Here is a 12,545-nt window from a genome sequence, read left to right as displayed (position 1 = left end):
TGCTCCTGGAGAGATCCTGGGGCCTCGGAGGGGCTCCAAGCCAAGAGATGCAAGAACGTGCAGAGAGAGGAGAAGGAAACGGGTTGTACCTGCGTGCGGGCCCCAGTACCTCTGCGTGCAGAGGATGGGAGGGCAAAGCCCCCTCGTGGGGAGAGAGGAATGGGGAGCTGGAATAAAGGAGAGGAGGTCATGCTAAGAAAGGAAAACCACGGAAGCGGAAGGAAAGATGGAAATTCAGAGACTGAAACGAGAAGATCAGCCTCTACTGGTGGGAAGCAAAGAGAGGCAGGACTGGTCCTTCACAGCGTCCTGAGTTCCACCCCATGCTCGCGATGTTGGCCTGCCCGGGCTGGGTAGGGAGCGGCAGGTTTGTGTGAGTGGATGATTGTGACCTGGCCTGAGCAGAGCTGAATGCCACGCACAGGATGTTCCTGGAGAACCGTCAGTAGCATTGATTCTGCATGGGGGCAACAGGGCTGGGGAGGACTGGGTTTGCACATATTGCTGGGCTTCATAAAGGTGAAGAAGGCCAGGCGGCCGCTGGAGGAGAGGAGGGGAGCCTGGAGTCAGCACCAGGAGTAGTGGCCGGCGGGCGAGGGCAGCAGGCGCAGGCGGGAAGCTGGGGGGGGGGGGCGGTGTCATGCTCAGTGGGGACTTAGGCAGAGCGGTGGAAGCATGTTCGCCTAAATGGATTTCCCAGCAGCTCCATGGAACTGATGCCGCGGGCGGAAGCAGCCAAGGAGACCTGGGAGCCGCACTTCTGGGGCCAGGATCGGGCATCACTTGGTCTCCTTGGCCAGGGTGTCGAGGGGCCTGGAACTGCCGGGCAGTGTCTGATTTTAAGGTGATGACGAATCCTGGCAGCTTCCTACCTGGAGGCATCATGCGGCTGGGGCCGCAGGCCCACAGTGTGCCCGCGTGCGTGTGCGCCCTCCTGCGGGCACGTGTCGGGGTGAAGCCACAAGGTCACACGCCCTCACTAAGTCACTTGACTCCCCAGCGCCTGGCAGGGCACCTGGCACGGGCTGGTCACTCATAACTGGCCACTGGATGAGCCTGGCACGGGCTGGTCACTGTTCATTGGATGAGCCTGCCCTTGATGGCCCAGAGGCCTACTGTGGCTCCAGGGCCCCTCTGAATGCCACAGCGTGGGTGGGAACTCAAGCTTCCCCAGGCACAAGCTGTGTGACCTTGGACAAGTGACCTCACCTCGCTGTTCTTTCCTGTCATCATCTATACAAACAGGGTCTGACGAGCCTGAGATCTGCACTCCATGAGATGGTTGCAGTGGTGAAACACGATGATGGATGAGAAAAAAGTTTTTGCTGACTGTCTAAAATGATAATTCCATATCTGGATAACCTGTCAGCCTATCGATTCAGGAAACGTTTACTGAGGCCCTGGGCTCTCATCCCAGCCCCTGTGTCAGGCGCTGAGGATCTAGAGATGAAGACGGGAGCGTTCAGCTCTAAGAGACAAGACCCGGGAGGGGTGGCTGAGAGCGGGCGTCACTGAAGAGCACTTCCCGTGGGCCTGACACCGAGGGTGGGGCCAGAACTCTTCTCTGACGGATGCTCTGAGGCTGGGAGGTCTGGGATGGGGTCCAGGGAAAGCTCTGGCTCAGGAAACGTGGGTACCCTCCACCTTTGGGAGCTAGAGCAAGAATATCTTGTTCCTGGGCCCCACCCCCAGTCAAGGCCCCACCGCCTGAGAAACTTACCACTCAGTCTTCTGACAAACAACTTGTGGTATTTGGGGGTGGGGACCCCTGAGGCTCTGGAAATGGCTGGTGCCTGGGAGGTCACCCCGGGCTGGGAGGACACCCCGGGCTGGGAGGACACCCCGGGCTGGGAGGTCACCCCGGGCTGGGAGGACACCCCGGGCTGGGAGGACACCCCGGGCTGGGAGGTCACCCCGGGCTGGGAGGTCACCCCGGGCTGGGAGGACACCCCGGGCTGGGAGGACACCCCGGGCTGGGAGGACACCCCGGGCTGGGAGGACACCCCGGGCTGGGAGGACACCCCGGGCTGGGAGGTCACCCCGGATTGGGAGGACACCCCGGGCTGGGAGGACACCCTGGGCTGGGAGGTCACCCTGGACTGGGAGGACACCCCGGGCTGAGAGGACACTGGCTGCTCCAGCTGTTTTGTCATCTTTAATCCAAGCGAGTCTTGCCCCTGGGGGCGTTAGGACATCGTTTGTCGCCCACAGCTGCCGGCAGCAACTAGAATTATCTGCATCAGATAATTCTAAAGCCGCTTCTCGTGGAATTCTTTGGCCTGCGCATCAGAGCAGGTGGGAGGAGCTGTGTGCAGCAGTGCCTTCCAAATCTCCCTGCCAATCTCGCCTCTTTTACCTGGAAGACTTTTTAAAAGACTGCTTCCCCAGGCCTTGCTCCAGGCTGTTTGAATCAAATTCAATCTTGGTGGGGCCCAGGAATTGATATTTTTAAGCAACTCCCAAGGTGATCCTAATGCAGGTGGAGTGCTGGTCGGCCTGTGGTGTAGACGCCGCCACCACCATGGAGGGTTTCTTGCGCTCAGGCGAGGTAACCGGCAGCCTCTCCTTAGGCCGAGGTGGGCTGAGAGGAGTGGACTCGGCTGAAAATTCCCTGGGAGGCAGGCCTCAGCCTCCTAAAATAATCCTAAAATAATCCCTGCTTTTGATTTGGGGACCCGGCTGCTCCTTGGGGCTGGAGACCTGGGGTGTTCAATTCTGATGAGACTCAGAGGCAGCTGTTACGAAAAGAGTGTTGAAAGGGCTCAAGGTTCTCCTTGAAACATCACTCTGGCTCATTTGAATTCCTGGATGGAAGATTTCGGGGTGGGAAAGAGGGATGGGTCTGCAGGTCAAGGACTGGACATGACCTTGACGATTCTGCATGGGCAGGGTCCGAGCTCACCCGCTCTCCCAGCGCACAGTAGGGCAGCCCAGCACATAACAGGGATCCGGCGGGTGCTTGCTGAGTGCTTGAATGAATGAAGAAATGAAGGACCATTTCCTGACCAAGCAACACGGGTTCTGTATGTTCTGGAGACAAAAGGTGCGTGGTCCCCGATAAGGCGGACAGGGAGGCGAGCTGCGGAATTCACTCTTGCAAATCAACAAGGGTCAAAGCGCACTTTTCTTGGTACCAACAGCAGAGGAGGAGCTTGCCCGGCCTGCTAACAGTGGACACTACGGAAGGGACCCTGAACACTTCAAAGGGAAGCAAACCCCTCTCTTCTCTTTGGACCCAACAGCGACTGCATCCATTTAAAAACCAGCTTCGTTTTTTCCTTTGAGCAGATTCCAGAGAGCTGAGACTTTGCAACCTCCACCTTCCCACCCAGAGCAGCCTAGCTGTGACTTCAGCCCTCCCCTCCCTGCCTTTGGGCCTTTGCACACACCACGTCCTCCACCTGTGGTATCCTGGGCTCCTTTGCCTAAAAAACCTACACACGCTTCAAGGGGCCACTTGAAATGCTACCTTCTCCGTGGTTCGCCCAGTCTCCCCATCTCTGATTCATCACCACATTACACCTGCATCCTCCCCGCGACGGCCATCGCCTGATCACCTGAACTGCTCGCTATTTATCTCCATGTTTTATCTCCTCTTTCCTTTCATCCCACAAATATTTATAGTTCCTCTCTAAATGCCAAGTAGGCTCTGGGGGTCACTGAGATGAAAAGGAGCGAGCAGAACCTCGGAGGAGATTACGGGCTCCTGGGGGTGGCGCGGGGAGCAGGCTTTAAGCTCACGGAGGCGGAGGCGGGGGCGGCCTTGTGCCCACCGCTGGGCACCGCCTCCCCGCGCCTGTGCCGGGAACGACGCAAGTGCTCAACACGAGCTATCGAGGGGATACGTGAACACATGCCTCTCCGAGTGATAAAGGAGGTGGCATTTCTTCCCGCGTCCTCAATCCTCCTGGCTCTTCTTGCATTTACCCGATATCTCCCACGCCTCCCTCCCCTGATAAATATGAATTAGGAAGGTGTAGCTGTGCGCTCACATTCAGCGCCAAGCCCCCAGGCTCTGCTCCACCTTCCCAGCTGTTCTCAGCCTCCTGAGGCTTTGTGGGGGTGGGGGGGCAGCTGGGGGACCGGCGCAGGGTAACGACGTGTTCATGGGGGTTGGACATCAGACCCCAGGGAGAGGGCTGGCTCCAAGCCCCACCTCCACCTCCTGGCCCCAGCCAGACCGAGGCGGGGTCCCGCTCCACCTCCTAACTGAGCTCACATTTGGAATCTCAGTCCTCAGACCTAAGAGACAGCTGTCCCCCTCCCCAGACTCCTCCGCCGAAAGCACTGTCTTCCTCTCCTGGGACCTCCGCGGAGAAGAAAGGCCATGTGTCTCCTTGCTCCTGAACTCTGGCCAGGCTGGCCCTCTGGCAGCTCACCCAGCTCTTTCTCAGCTCAGGACCTTTGCACTTGCTATGTCTTTGCCCTGAGATGCCCTCCCGAGCTCCACCCCGTCTGCCTGGCTTCCTTTTCCCTACAATCCCCTGCTCAGATGTCGTCTCCGGGAGAAGGCTTGTAACCCACTCTGCCCGCTCCCCCCTCACGTATTCCCTGACTCATCATCTCCATCACCTTCCCTTACTGCCTTCACACAGTCATCACCAACTGTAGATATTTTTCCTTTTTCTTTCAAACACATTTTTACCATCTGTCTCTTCTCACCCCCTGCATTGCAAGGCTCACCAGAGCAGATCTGATTATGTCTCGCTCACCATCTTATCCGCAGCACCATCCCTGACATGCAGCAATTGCTCGATTCCTTTGTGATAAATAAATGATGCCAGTGTTGGGGAAAGGTGCGGAAGCCTGAATTCCATCTTCCTAAGTTTATTCCACAGCAGGGAGAGCATCAGTGGAAGACATCCACCCCGCCTTCCACCACTAACTCATCCACCCCACAGTTATCTACAAATTGCGCAGGGATGCCGGGCTGGAGGCTGGGGAGACAGCGATGAGAACATCACCTGCATCCCTGTCCTCATGCGGCTTCCAGTCACGTGCAGGAGGCACTTGGAATACCCAGTGTCAGGGCAGGGAGTGTGTGGTTGGGGGGAGGGTGCAAGCGTGCTGGGGAGCTGCCCCAGCCGGAGCAGTCAGGAAGGGCTTCCTGGAGGAAGAAGCATTTCAGCTGAACCTGGAAGGATGAGTAGGGCCTTGGCAAAGGGAGGTGGGCCAGGCGTGGGAAGGGCACACTCTTGACCCCTTGAGTCTAGATTTCCCTCATCGACAAAAGGGGGCTGGTGAAGCCTGCTCAGTGTTCCTGGAGACACCCTGGGCTGATGGCTGGGACAGGGACTGCAGAGGGCTTCGGGAATGGAGGGGGCGGCCTGTGGAGGGGGGAGCATGGGCAGGGGAGGCTCGCGGGCCTCCAAGGAGGCCACAGCTGCCATCTGGGGGTGGCCACGTGCTGCAGGGATTAACGCACTTCGCCCACACCATCTCCCCGTCATTAGGGAAGCCCCACCTGTCCACCTGTGCCCGGCTGATGGGACAGGTGAACGGGGCCTGAGGCCAGGCCTGGGAGGACAGGCGGGGAGGACGGTGGATATGCAGGAGGCCAGCAGGTGGGATTGTCGCCCGCATCCTCTGTCCCCACTTCGCGTCCCCTGAGAGGCAGAACCGGAAACGAGGAATCGGTTGGGAGCTGATGGCTTATTTGGGAGGCTGGACCAGGAGTGGGGATGGAGCGGGAAGGGAGGCAGCACAGGAGCCTCTTGGAGCTTTTTCTAGGGGAAGCTGAACCTCGGTCCAGCTGGGGAACACGTGGACAGCGGGGAAGACACGTCGGAATAGCCACACCCGAGGTGCAAGGGGGCTGGTGCTGCATCCAACAGCTCCTGGCGGTCGTTAGCCAAAGCTGTCCCCAGACGCCCTGGCATTTGGGCTCCAACATTTACACGCCTGCCTCATCCCACCGCCAATGTCTGCTGCCCAGCCCACAGGCCTCAGCCCAGGGCCCCCACCCTGGGAGGCTCTGCCTGGCACCCCAGTGCCTTACTCCTCCTGACCCTGCAAGCAGCAACCCCGTCACAGGATCGCCACTGGACTCACGCCTTTGTAGAACCTGTCACGATACATTTATAGTTGTCTTGCTTCTCTTGTTTCTGCTCGGTCTTCCCCATGAGAGTGTGAAGGCCAATCTTTCCGGTTCCTTGCTGGATCCCCAGCACCTTGCATCACGCCCACTCCTAGTAGGTGCTCAACTAAATATCCCTTGGACTTCCCTAGTGGCTCAGACGGTAAAGCGTCTGCCTACAATGTGGGAGACCTGGGTTCAATCCCTGGGTTGGGAGGATCCCCTGGAGAAGGAAATGGCAACCCCCTCCAGTATTCCTGCCTGGAGAATCCCATGGATGGAGGAGCCTGATAGGCTACAGTCCACGGGGTAGCAAAGAGTCAAAAGAGTCGGACACGACTGAGCGACTTCACTTTCTTTCTTTCTTTCTTTTCTTTGAAGGGATAAATTGCTGTCAATTCCAAGCTGGAAGTTCTGGGCTCTGAGGCTCCGAACTAGAAAGCCGTGTGATAGATGGAATCTTGGGGTGAGGGGGTGGTTCTGGGAAGGGCAGTCACCTGCCCAAGAGATCATGAACTGGGGTCCTATACCTGCACCCCCACCTGGGTGGGACAGAAGCCCTGGCACCCCACCCAACTCCCACACCTCGGGGCCCCCACCGGTGGGGGGAGAAGCTCTGGAGGGTCCCTGGGGCCCCCCTGGCCGCCCAGAAACTGCTCTCTGCCAACTCTGGTTCATCTTCTCAGCCTCTTCTCACCCCACTCTCCCCAGCTGAAGAGGAAGCGGCCCAGACAGCTGTGGAGCTGGGACTCTCTCTAGAAGAGATGCATTAATTTGTAAATATCCTCATTTATATGTAAATGAGGAGGCCCTTCGCCCCGCGCCCCGCGCCAGCCCAAACAGAGCCCTGCAGGCTGAGGAGCAGGTTCGCCAGCACAGCTGAGACCCAGAGGGTCTGCTCCTTCCTTCCCTTTCCTGTGGCCTCCAGGCCGCCCCCTGCCCTGCTGCTCTCGGCCTGGGAGACTCCCCTGATGCCTGAGGCTCTGGGAGAAGCCTGGGGAAGAAGGGAGCACTGGTCATGACTCCGCTGTGTGTGGGACCCTGGACAAGTCTCCTCCCCTCTGGGCCTCGGTTTCCTCATTTGTAAAACAGGGAAGGGGTGGTGGAGGGCTAGGATGACATGGGGCAGGGTCTGACCAAGTTGATGTTGTTCCAGTGGGGGACCCTTGGGTGAGTCCTGAACTGAATTTTGACCTCATCTGTAAAATCAGGACCATAGAAAATAATAATACAACAATACCTGCCTGAGTTCAAGGTGTCGTTAGTGATGGTTAAGGGAAAGAGTGCGTGGAAGGAGGCTTTATGAAATTGAGAACAAGGTGACAGCTTTTTCTTTAATGGTGAGGCAAAGAGACAGTTTTCTAGGTATGAGCAGCAGATACGCACGGCTCAGGGGCTGGGGCTCCCCTTACAGGAATTACTAACTCGTGAGGTCCTCTCGGGGCTGCTGGGAGCATCTCCCTGTTGTCGTCCCCTTTCAGAGATCAGGAAACTCGGGCACAGAGTTACCACCCCGAGATTACACTAAAGCAAGGGGCTGGAGGAGCCGGGATTAGGACTCAGGCCATCAGACTTGAGTCTTACCAAAACCCCACGACAACTGTTTAAGCGACTGTCACTGCCAACTTGGCGCTTGCCAAGGGCACTTGCCATCTGCCTCCCTGCAGCTGTTGACCTTTGACATGCCGTGAAGGGAGGTCAGGGTGAATCACAGGAGCCAGGCTCTTGGTGCTCCAGGTGGTGCAAGTGGTGAAGAACCCACCTGCCAGCGCCGGAGACGCGAGAGGTGTGGGCTCGATCCCTGGGTCGGGAAGATCCTCTGGAGGAGGAAGTGGCAACCCACTCCAGTACTCTTGCCTGGAGAATCCCCACGGACAGACAGAGGAGCCTGGTGGGCTATAGTCCACGGGGTCGTAAAGAGTCGGATGCAATTGAGCACTTGCATGTTCGTGCACTCACTCACACACACACACACACACACACACACACGAATTCCAGGATGTGGAACAGATCTTTAAATAGTTAGATATTTTCAGGAACTGATTTCATGAGTCCAATCCTTGCATCTCCTCATATCTGGGAAAGCACTAAATCCCTTCATGGTGATGTCAGCCCCTTGTGACAAGCAGAAAACCTTCAGTAAGATAAGTGCTTGATTGCCTGAACACCCTTCACCAGAATCACCTTCCCCCTTCCTCTTTGGAGCAGTCTCTCAGAGCCACCTGAGATGCTGTCTGCTGGGCTGCAGCCCTCACATTGCCACGAATAAGACTTAACTTGCAACTCTCACACCGTGTACATCCTTCTTAAGTCGACTCCAACAGCATTAAGCCCGTCTAACAGGTGAGGACACCAAGTCCGAGAGAGGCCAAGGTCCTTGTGGTCAAAGGGAACTCAGCAGGGAGAGGCTGAGCTGGGGTTTGAACCAGGTCTTTGGACACCAGGGCTGCAGTCTGGATACATGAGGTGCAGGGTGTCAGGGATGTTAGGAGAGTCTCTGGGTTTCCTTCCTGGCTCAGAAACCAGGGCCAGGAGTCACTCTGGAGGCCACACTCCCAGGAGCAGGTGTGTGTGCGTGCACTCAGCGGTGTCCAACTCTGGGACCCCACGGAGTACAGCCCGCCAGGTTCCTCTGTCCATGGAGTTTCCCAGGCAAGAGCATTGGAGTGGGTTGCCATTTCCTCCTCCATAGGACCTTCCCGACCCAGGGATGGAACAGGTGTCTCCAGCACCCGCTGCACTGGCAGGCGGGCTCCTCACGGCTGAGCCGCGTGGGGAGGCAGGAGTGGGCGGGGCGCTGACAATGAGGGATGCAGGCGGCCGTTGTCTGCAGAGACCATGGCAACCAGGCGGGGTGTGGCACAGACATGGGTCTCTGGGAAGCCGGGAGGTGATCCAGACGTTCACTTGTGCAAAATCGTCTGTGGCTCCCGAATATTTTCTTCCAAATGAGTTTTTGCCTTTTTCTTTGCCCTCTGATGTTAACCTGCTTGTCTTGCCTGCGTGCGTGCCAGGTTACTCACTCGTGTCCGACTCTTTGCGACCCCATGGACCGTAGCCCACCAGGCTCCTCTGTCCAAGGAATTCTCCAGGAAAGAATACTGGAGTGGGTTGCCATGCTTTAGGATTTAGACCTTCCCGACCCAGGGATCGAACCCATGTCTCTTAAGTCTCCTGCATTGACAGGTGGGTTCTTTACCACTAGCGCCACCTGGGAAGCCCAACCTGCTTGTCTTGGGTGTGCTTAGAGGCACCCCAAATTCTTTTTGGACGTGGGTGCAGGAGAAATCATAAATAGATAGAAGAAGGCATCTATGTGGTGGCTTGAACATCTTTCTGGAGTCCACATTCTCACCAGATTCCCCCAATAAATGCTCAGTCTGAGCTCCTGACACGAAGCCCAGAGAGAAGCACCCAGAAAGGTCCTCCAGGGGAGCACACCCACCTTCCATTCTTACCTAAGCGGGCATGGAAGGACCACAGGCCAGATTCTCTCTGCAGACTAGCTGTGCCCTTGGCAATCTTCCTGTCCCATTTGCTAATTTTACCCGTGGGAAAACTGAGGCCCAAAGGGCCAAGGAGGGTACTAGGGTCACCCGCTCAATTTGCAAATTTCCTTGTACACCTGCCTGGTGTCGAGCCTCTTGTTGAGAGCTGAGGATACAAGGTGGTGGGCAGACCACTTCTTCCTTCTGAAGAACCTGGATAAGGAGAGTGGGGCCCCGTCCTCCTGGTGGGTCAGGAGTAAGACAGTAAGCAGGGGTGTGGCAGGTACCCCACGAAGCGCAGCGCGAGTCAGCTTGTCTGCAGCGTTTCCTGCCGCGCCCGACGTGGCAAGCTTGTCCACTAGCTTGGGAGCAGACTGCCACCCCCGGCCTGGCCACCCAGCAAAGCCAGCTCAATGGACATGAGTCTGAGCCAGCTCTGGGAGATGGTGAAGGACAGGGAGGCCTGGCGTGCTGCGGTCCACAGGATCGCAAAGAGTTGGACACAACTTAGTGAACGAACAACAGCCAGGCACAGCATTTGGCTACGTAGTGTGAGAAAGCTCGCACCCGTGTGTGTGTACGGAACGGTGCACGTCCTGTGCTGAAGCTGCTCCTCACTGATGCAGGGAGACCCCTCTGGGGGTGGGGGGTATACTAGAGGAGCCGCGTCGTTCACTGTGGGGACGATCAGCTCTGCTGGGGCGAGGGGCTGTCTAAAGAAGGTATCGCACCCGGGGACCTGCTCGCTTGGGGTCTGAAGGCTGATGAGGAGTTTACCAGGGAGCAAAGGGAACGGGACCCAGCGAATATAAAGCACCAGGGCGCTAACATAGGACTGGGGCTTTGTGGGGCAAGGTGGGGGGAGTGCGGCCGTGGTGCCCACACGCCGGGAGCTCGGCAGGGCCCGGGCTGGGACCCGCTGCCTTAAAGTCTTCTGGAAAAGGGGGCAGGGGCGGGAATACCAAGCATCTCCACCCCCAAGGGCTCTTCCCTCCCCCTCCTGGTGCTGCCTTGGACCTCGGGTCTGGTTGTTCAGGGTCTGTTTTCCTTCCCAAGTTTGCAGCCCGCGGGAAACCACAAAATATGTTCCACGGGCTTCTGAACCCATGGGAGCCGGTTCACCTCCTGTCTCTGGCAATCCTGGCTGTGTGGCCTTTGGTTATTCGCTCACCCTCTCTGGACCTCAGCGTCCTCACCTGGAAAGGGGGTTTGGAAAACCCGCCTTGTGGGACTGTTGGAGCAGCGCCCGGGGAGGCCACCGTGAAGGGTCCACGCCCTGTGGCAGAGCGGCCCCCGGACCCCTGCCCTTCACCCTCCTCCAGGGGATGACCCCCGGGAAGGGGCCCCCCTTCTGCAGCAGAGCCCCAGCTCTGCCTTCCGAGCCCATGGAGGGTGATCCTGAGACACCCCTCCCTGCAGCAAGTGCCGCGGGTGGGCGTGAACAGGCTGGCGAGGCGGCCCCCGGCCCGCGGCGCTCACCTCACGGTGGACTGGTACACCAGGTCCTCTCGTCTGCGGTAGTTCTCCATGTGGGAGAAGTTGGTGGAGAACATGGCGTCAAAGGTGAAGATCTTCTGCTTGATGGTGCCGCCGTCCGTCACCTGCAAGGGAGCACAAAAGAGCCGGGTGATGCTCAGCCAGGCGGGGGGTGGGCTCCCGAGGCGCTGGGGCGAGGAGGCAGCCCCGGGAGGACTCTCTGCAGGGGGATGCCGTGAGCCTCACTGGTACCCGCCCGGCCGTCCATCCCCACTTGGCCGTGTGCAGGCTGAGGCTCTGAGCTCAAGTCCCTCCCTGAGGCCCAACAGTTCAGCCGGAGCAGGGCCACCCTTCTCTCGGGCTCGTCCCAGGGCACCAGGTGAGGCCACTTCCCTGATCCCTCTGGTCGGCCTGGCCAAAACGATGGCCAAAGCTTGGGGGTCCGCCTGGAGCAGAGACCGTGAATGTGTTTGGCCCAAAGCCATCCTTGCCCAAGGAGAGAGGAAATGGGGGAGCAGGCTGAACAGGCAGAGAGGAGAACTGGGGGCCAGGGAGCAGTCCCCTGCGCCAAGATCTCATGTGATTTCAAAATGCTAAACGGCAATAATTTCTGATAAATTCTACAAGGGAGAGGGCCAGAGTGGCAAGGGAGCCCAGAGGCGGAGCAGCGCCCATCCTGGAGACAGAGCAACCCCCGAGGGCTTCCTGAAGGAAGCAATGTCTAAGTTGTTCTGAAGCAGGAGTAGGAGTCAGCCCGGTACCTGGCGGGAGGGCTCTCTAGGCGGAAGGGACAGCAGAAGCAAAGGCCCTGGGTGGGAAAGGACTGCGCGTGCTCAGAGACGGGAGACTCCTCAGAGTACGCGGGGCAGAGGGGAAGTGAAGTCAGGGAAATGAGAGCTTCATCAGATAGGGCCTGGTGGGCAAAAGAGCTCAGCTCTCCCAAGGGCCAAGGAGGCGCAGAGTTTCAGATTCTGTTTACAAGCTTCTTCTGGCTTTAGACCTGATTGAAGGGACTTGTCTGGAAACCGAGGAACCCGGGGGAGCCTGGGAAGAAGCCAGTCGGCTGACACGGGGGATGGAGAGGAGGGGACACGGCGGGGGCTTGCCTGCCCCCGGCTGCCCTCGGCAAGGCGAGGAGGGCGGGCGCAAGAGCCCCACTTCACACAGGAGCACGGAGGCCGCAGAAGGCAGGGGCTCCCGGGAGGAGGCAATAAAGCCGCTGCTGGAAGGCAGAGGCTGCTCGGGTGCCCAGCTGCTCACAGCTGATTAAAAGCCAGGCCCCAGTGTGCCCTGGTCCCTCGGCCGCCTACCCGCACCCCCGCCCCCAGGGCTGGGCTGCTCCCCGCTAATGAAAGTGTTACTCCACAAAGCAGCAAGGTATGTGTTGTCACTGTTTCAATTATTTATCTGTTTACTCGGCTGCAGTTTTCCGCTTGTCTCAGCAACTCTATTATAGACCGGGAGCTTGCAGCCTCTCGCCGCTCAGCTGGGCTCCGCGCTAACAG

At 58.3% G+C, this 12,545-nt stretch overlaps 1 protein-coding gene across 1 annotated transcript in view; it reads right to left on the bottom strand.

Moving 5' to 3' along the window:
• Nucleotides 1-12,545, bottom strand: part of IGSF21 (immunoglobin superfamily member 21) — a 270,374-nt gene that overhangs the window by 76,336 nt on the left and 181,493 nt on the right. The window contains exon 3 of the mRNA XM_043445770.1: nt 11,044-11,165. Coding sequence (XP_043301705.1) covers nt 11,044-11,165 — 122 coding nt within the window. The remainder of the gene's footprint in view (nt 1-11,043; nt 11,166-12,545) is intronic.

The sequence above is a fragment of the Cervus canadensis genome, chromosome 24 (genome assembly GCF_019320065.1).
Source record: "Cervus canadensis isolate Bull #8, Minnesota chromosome 24, ASM1932006v1, whole genome shotgun sequence".
Classification (NCBI taxonomy): domain Eukaryota; kingdom Metazoa; phylum Chordata; class Mammalia; order Artiodactyla; family Cervidae; genus Cervus; species Cervus canadensis.
The sequence above is the reverse complement of the archived record's forward strand: the minus strand, read 5'-3'. Positions and strand labels throughout refer to the sequence as shown.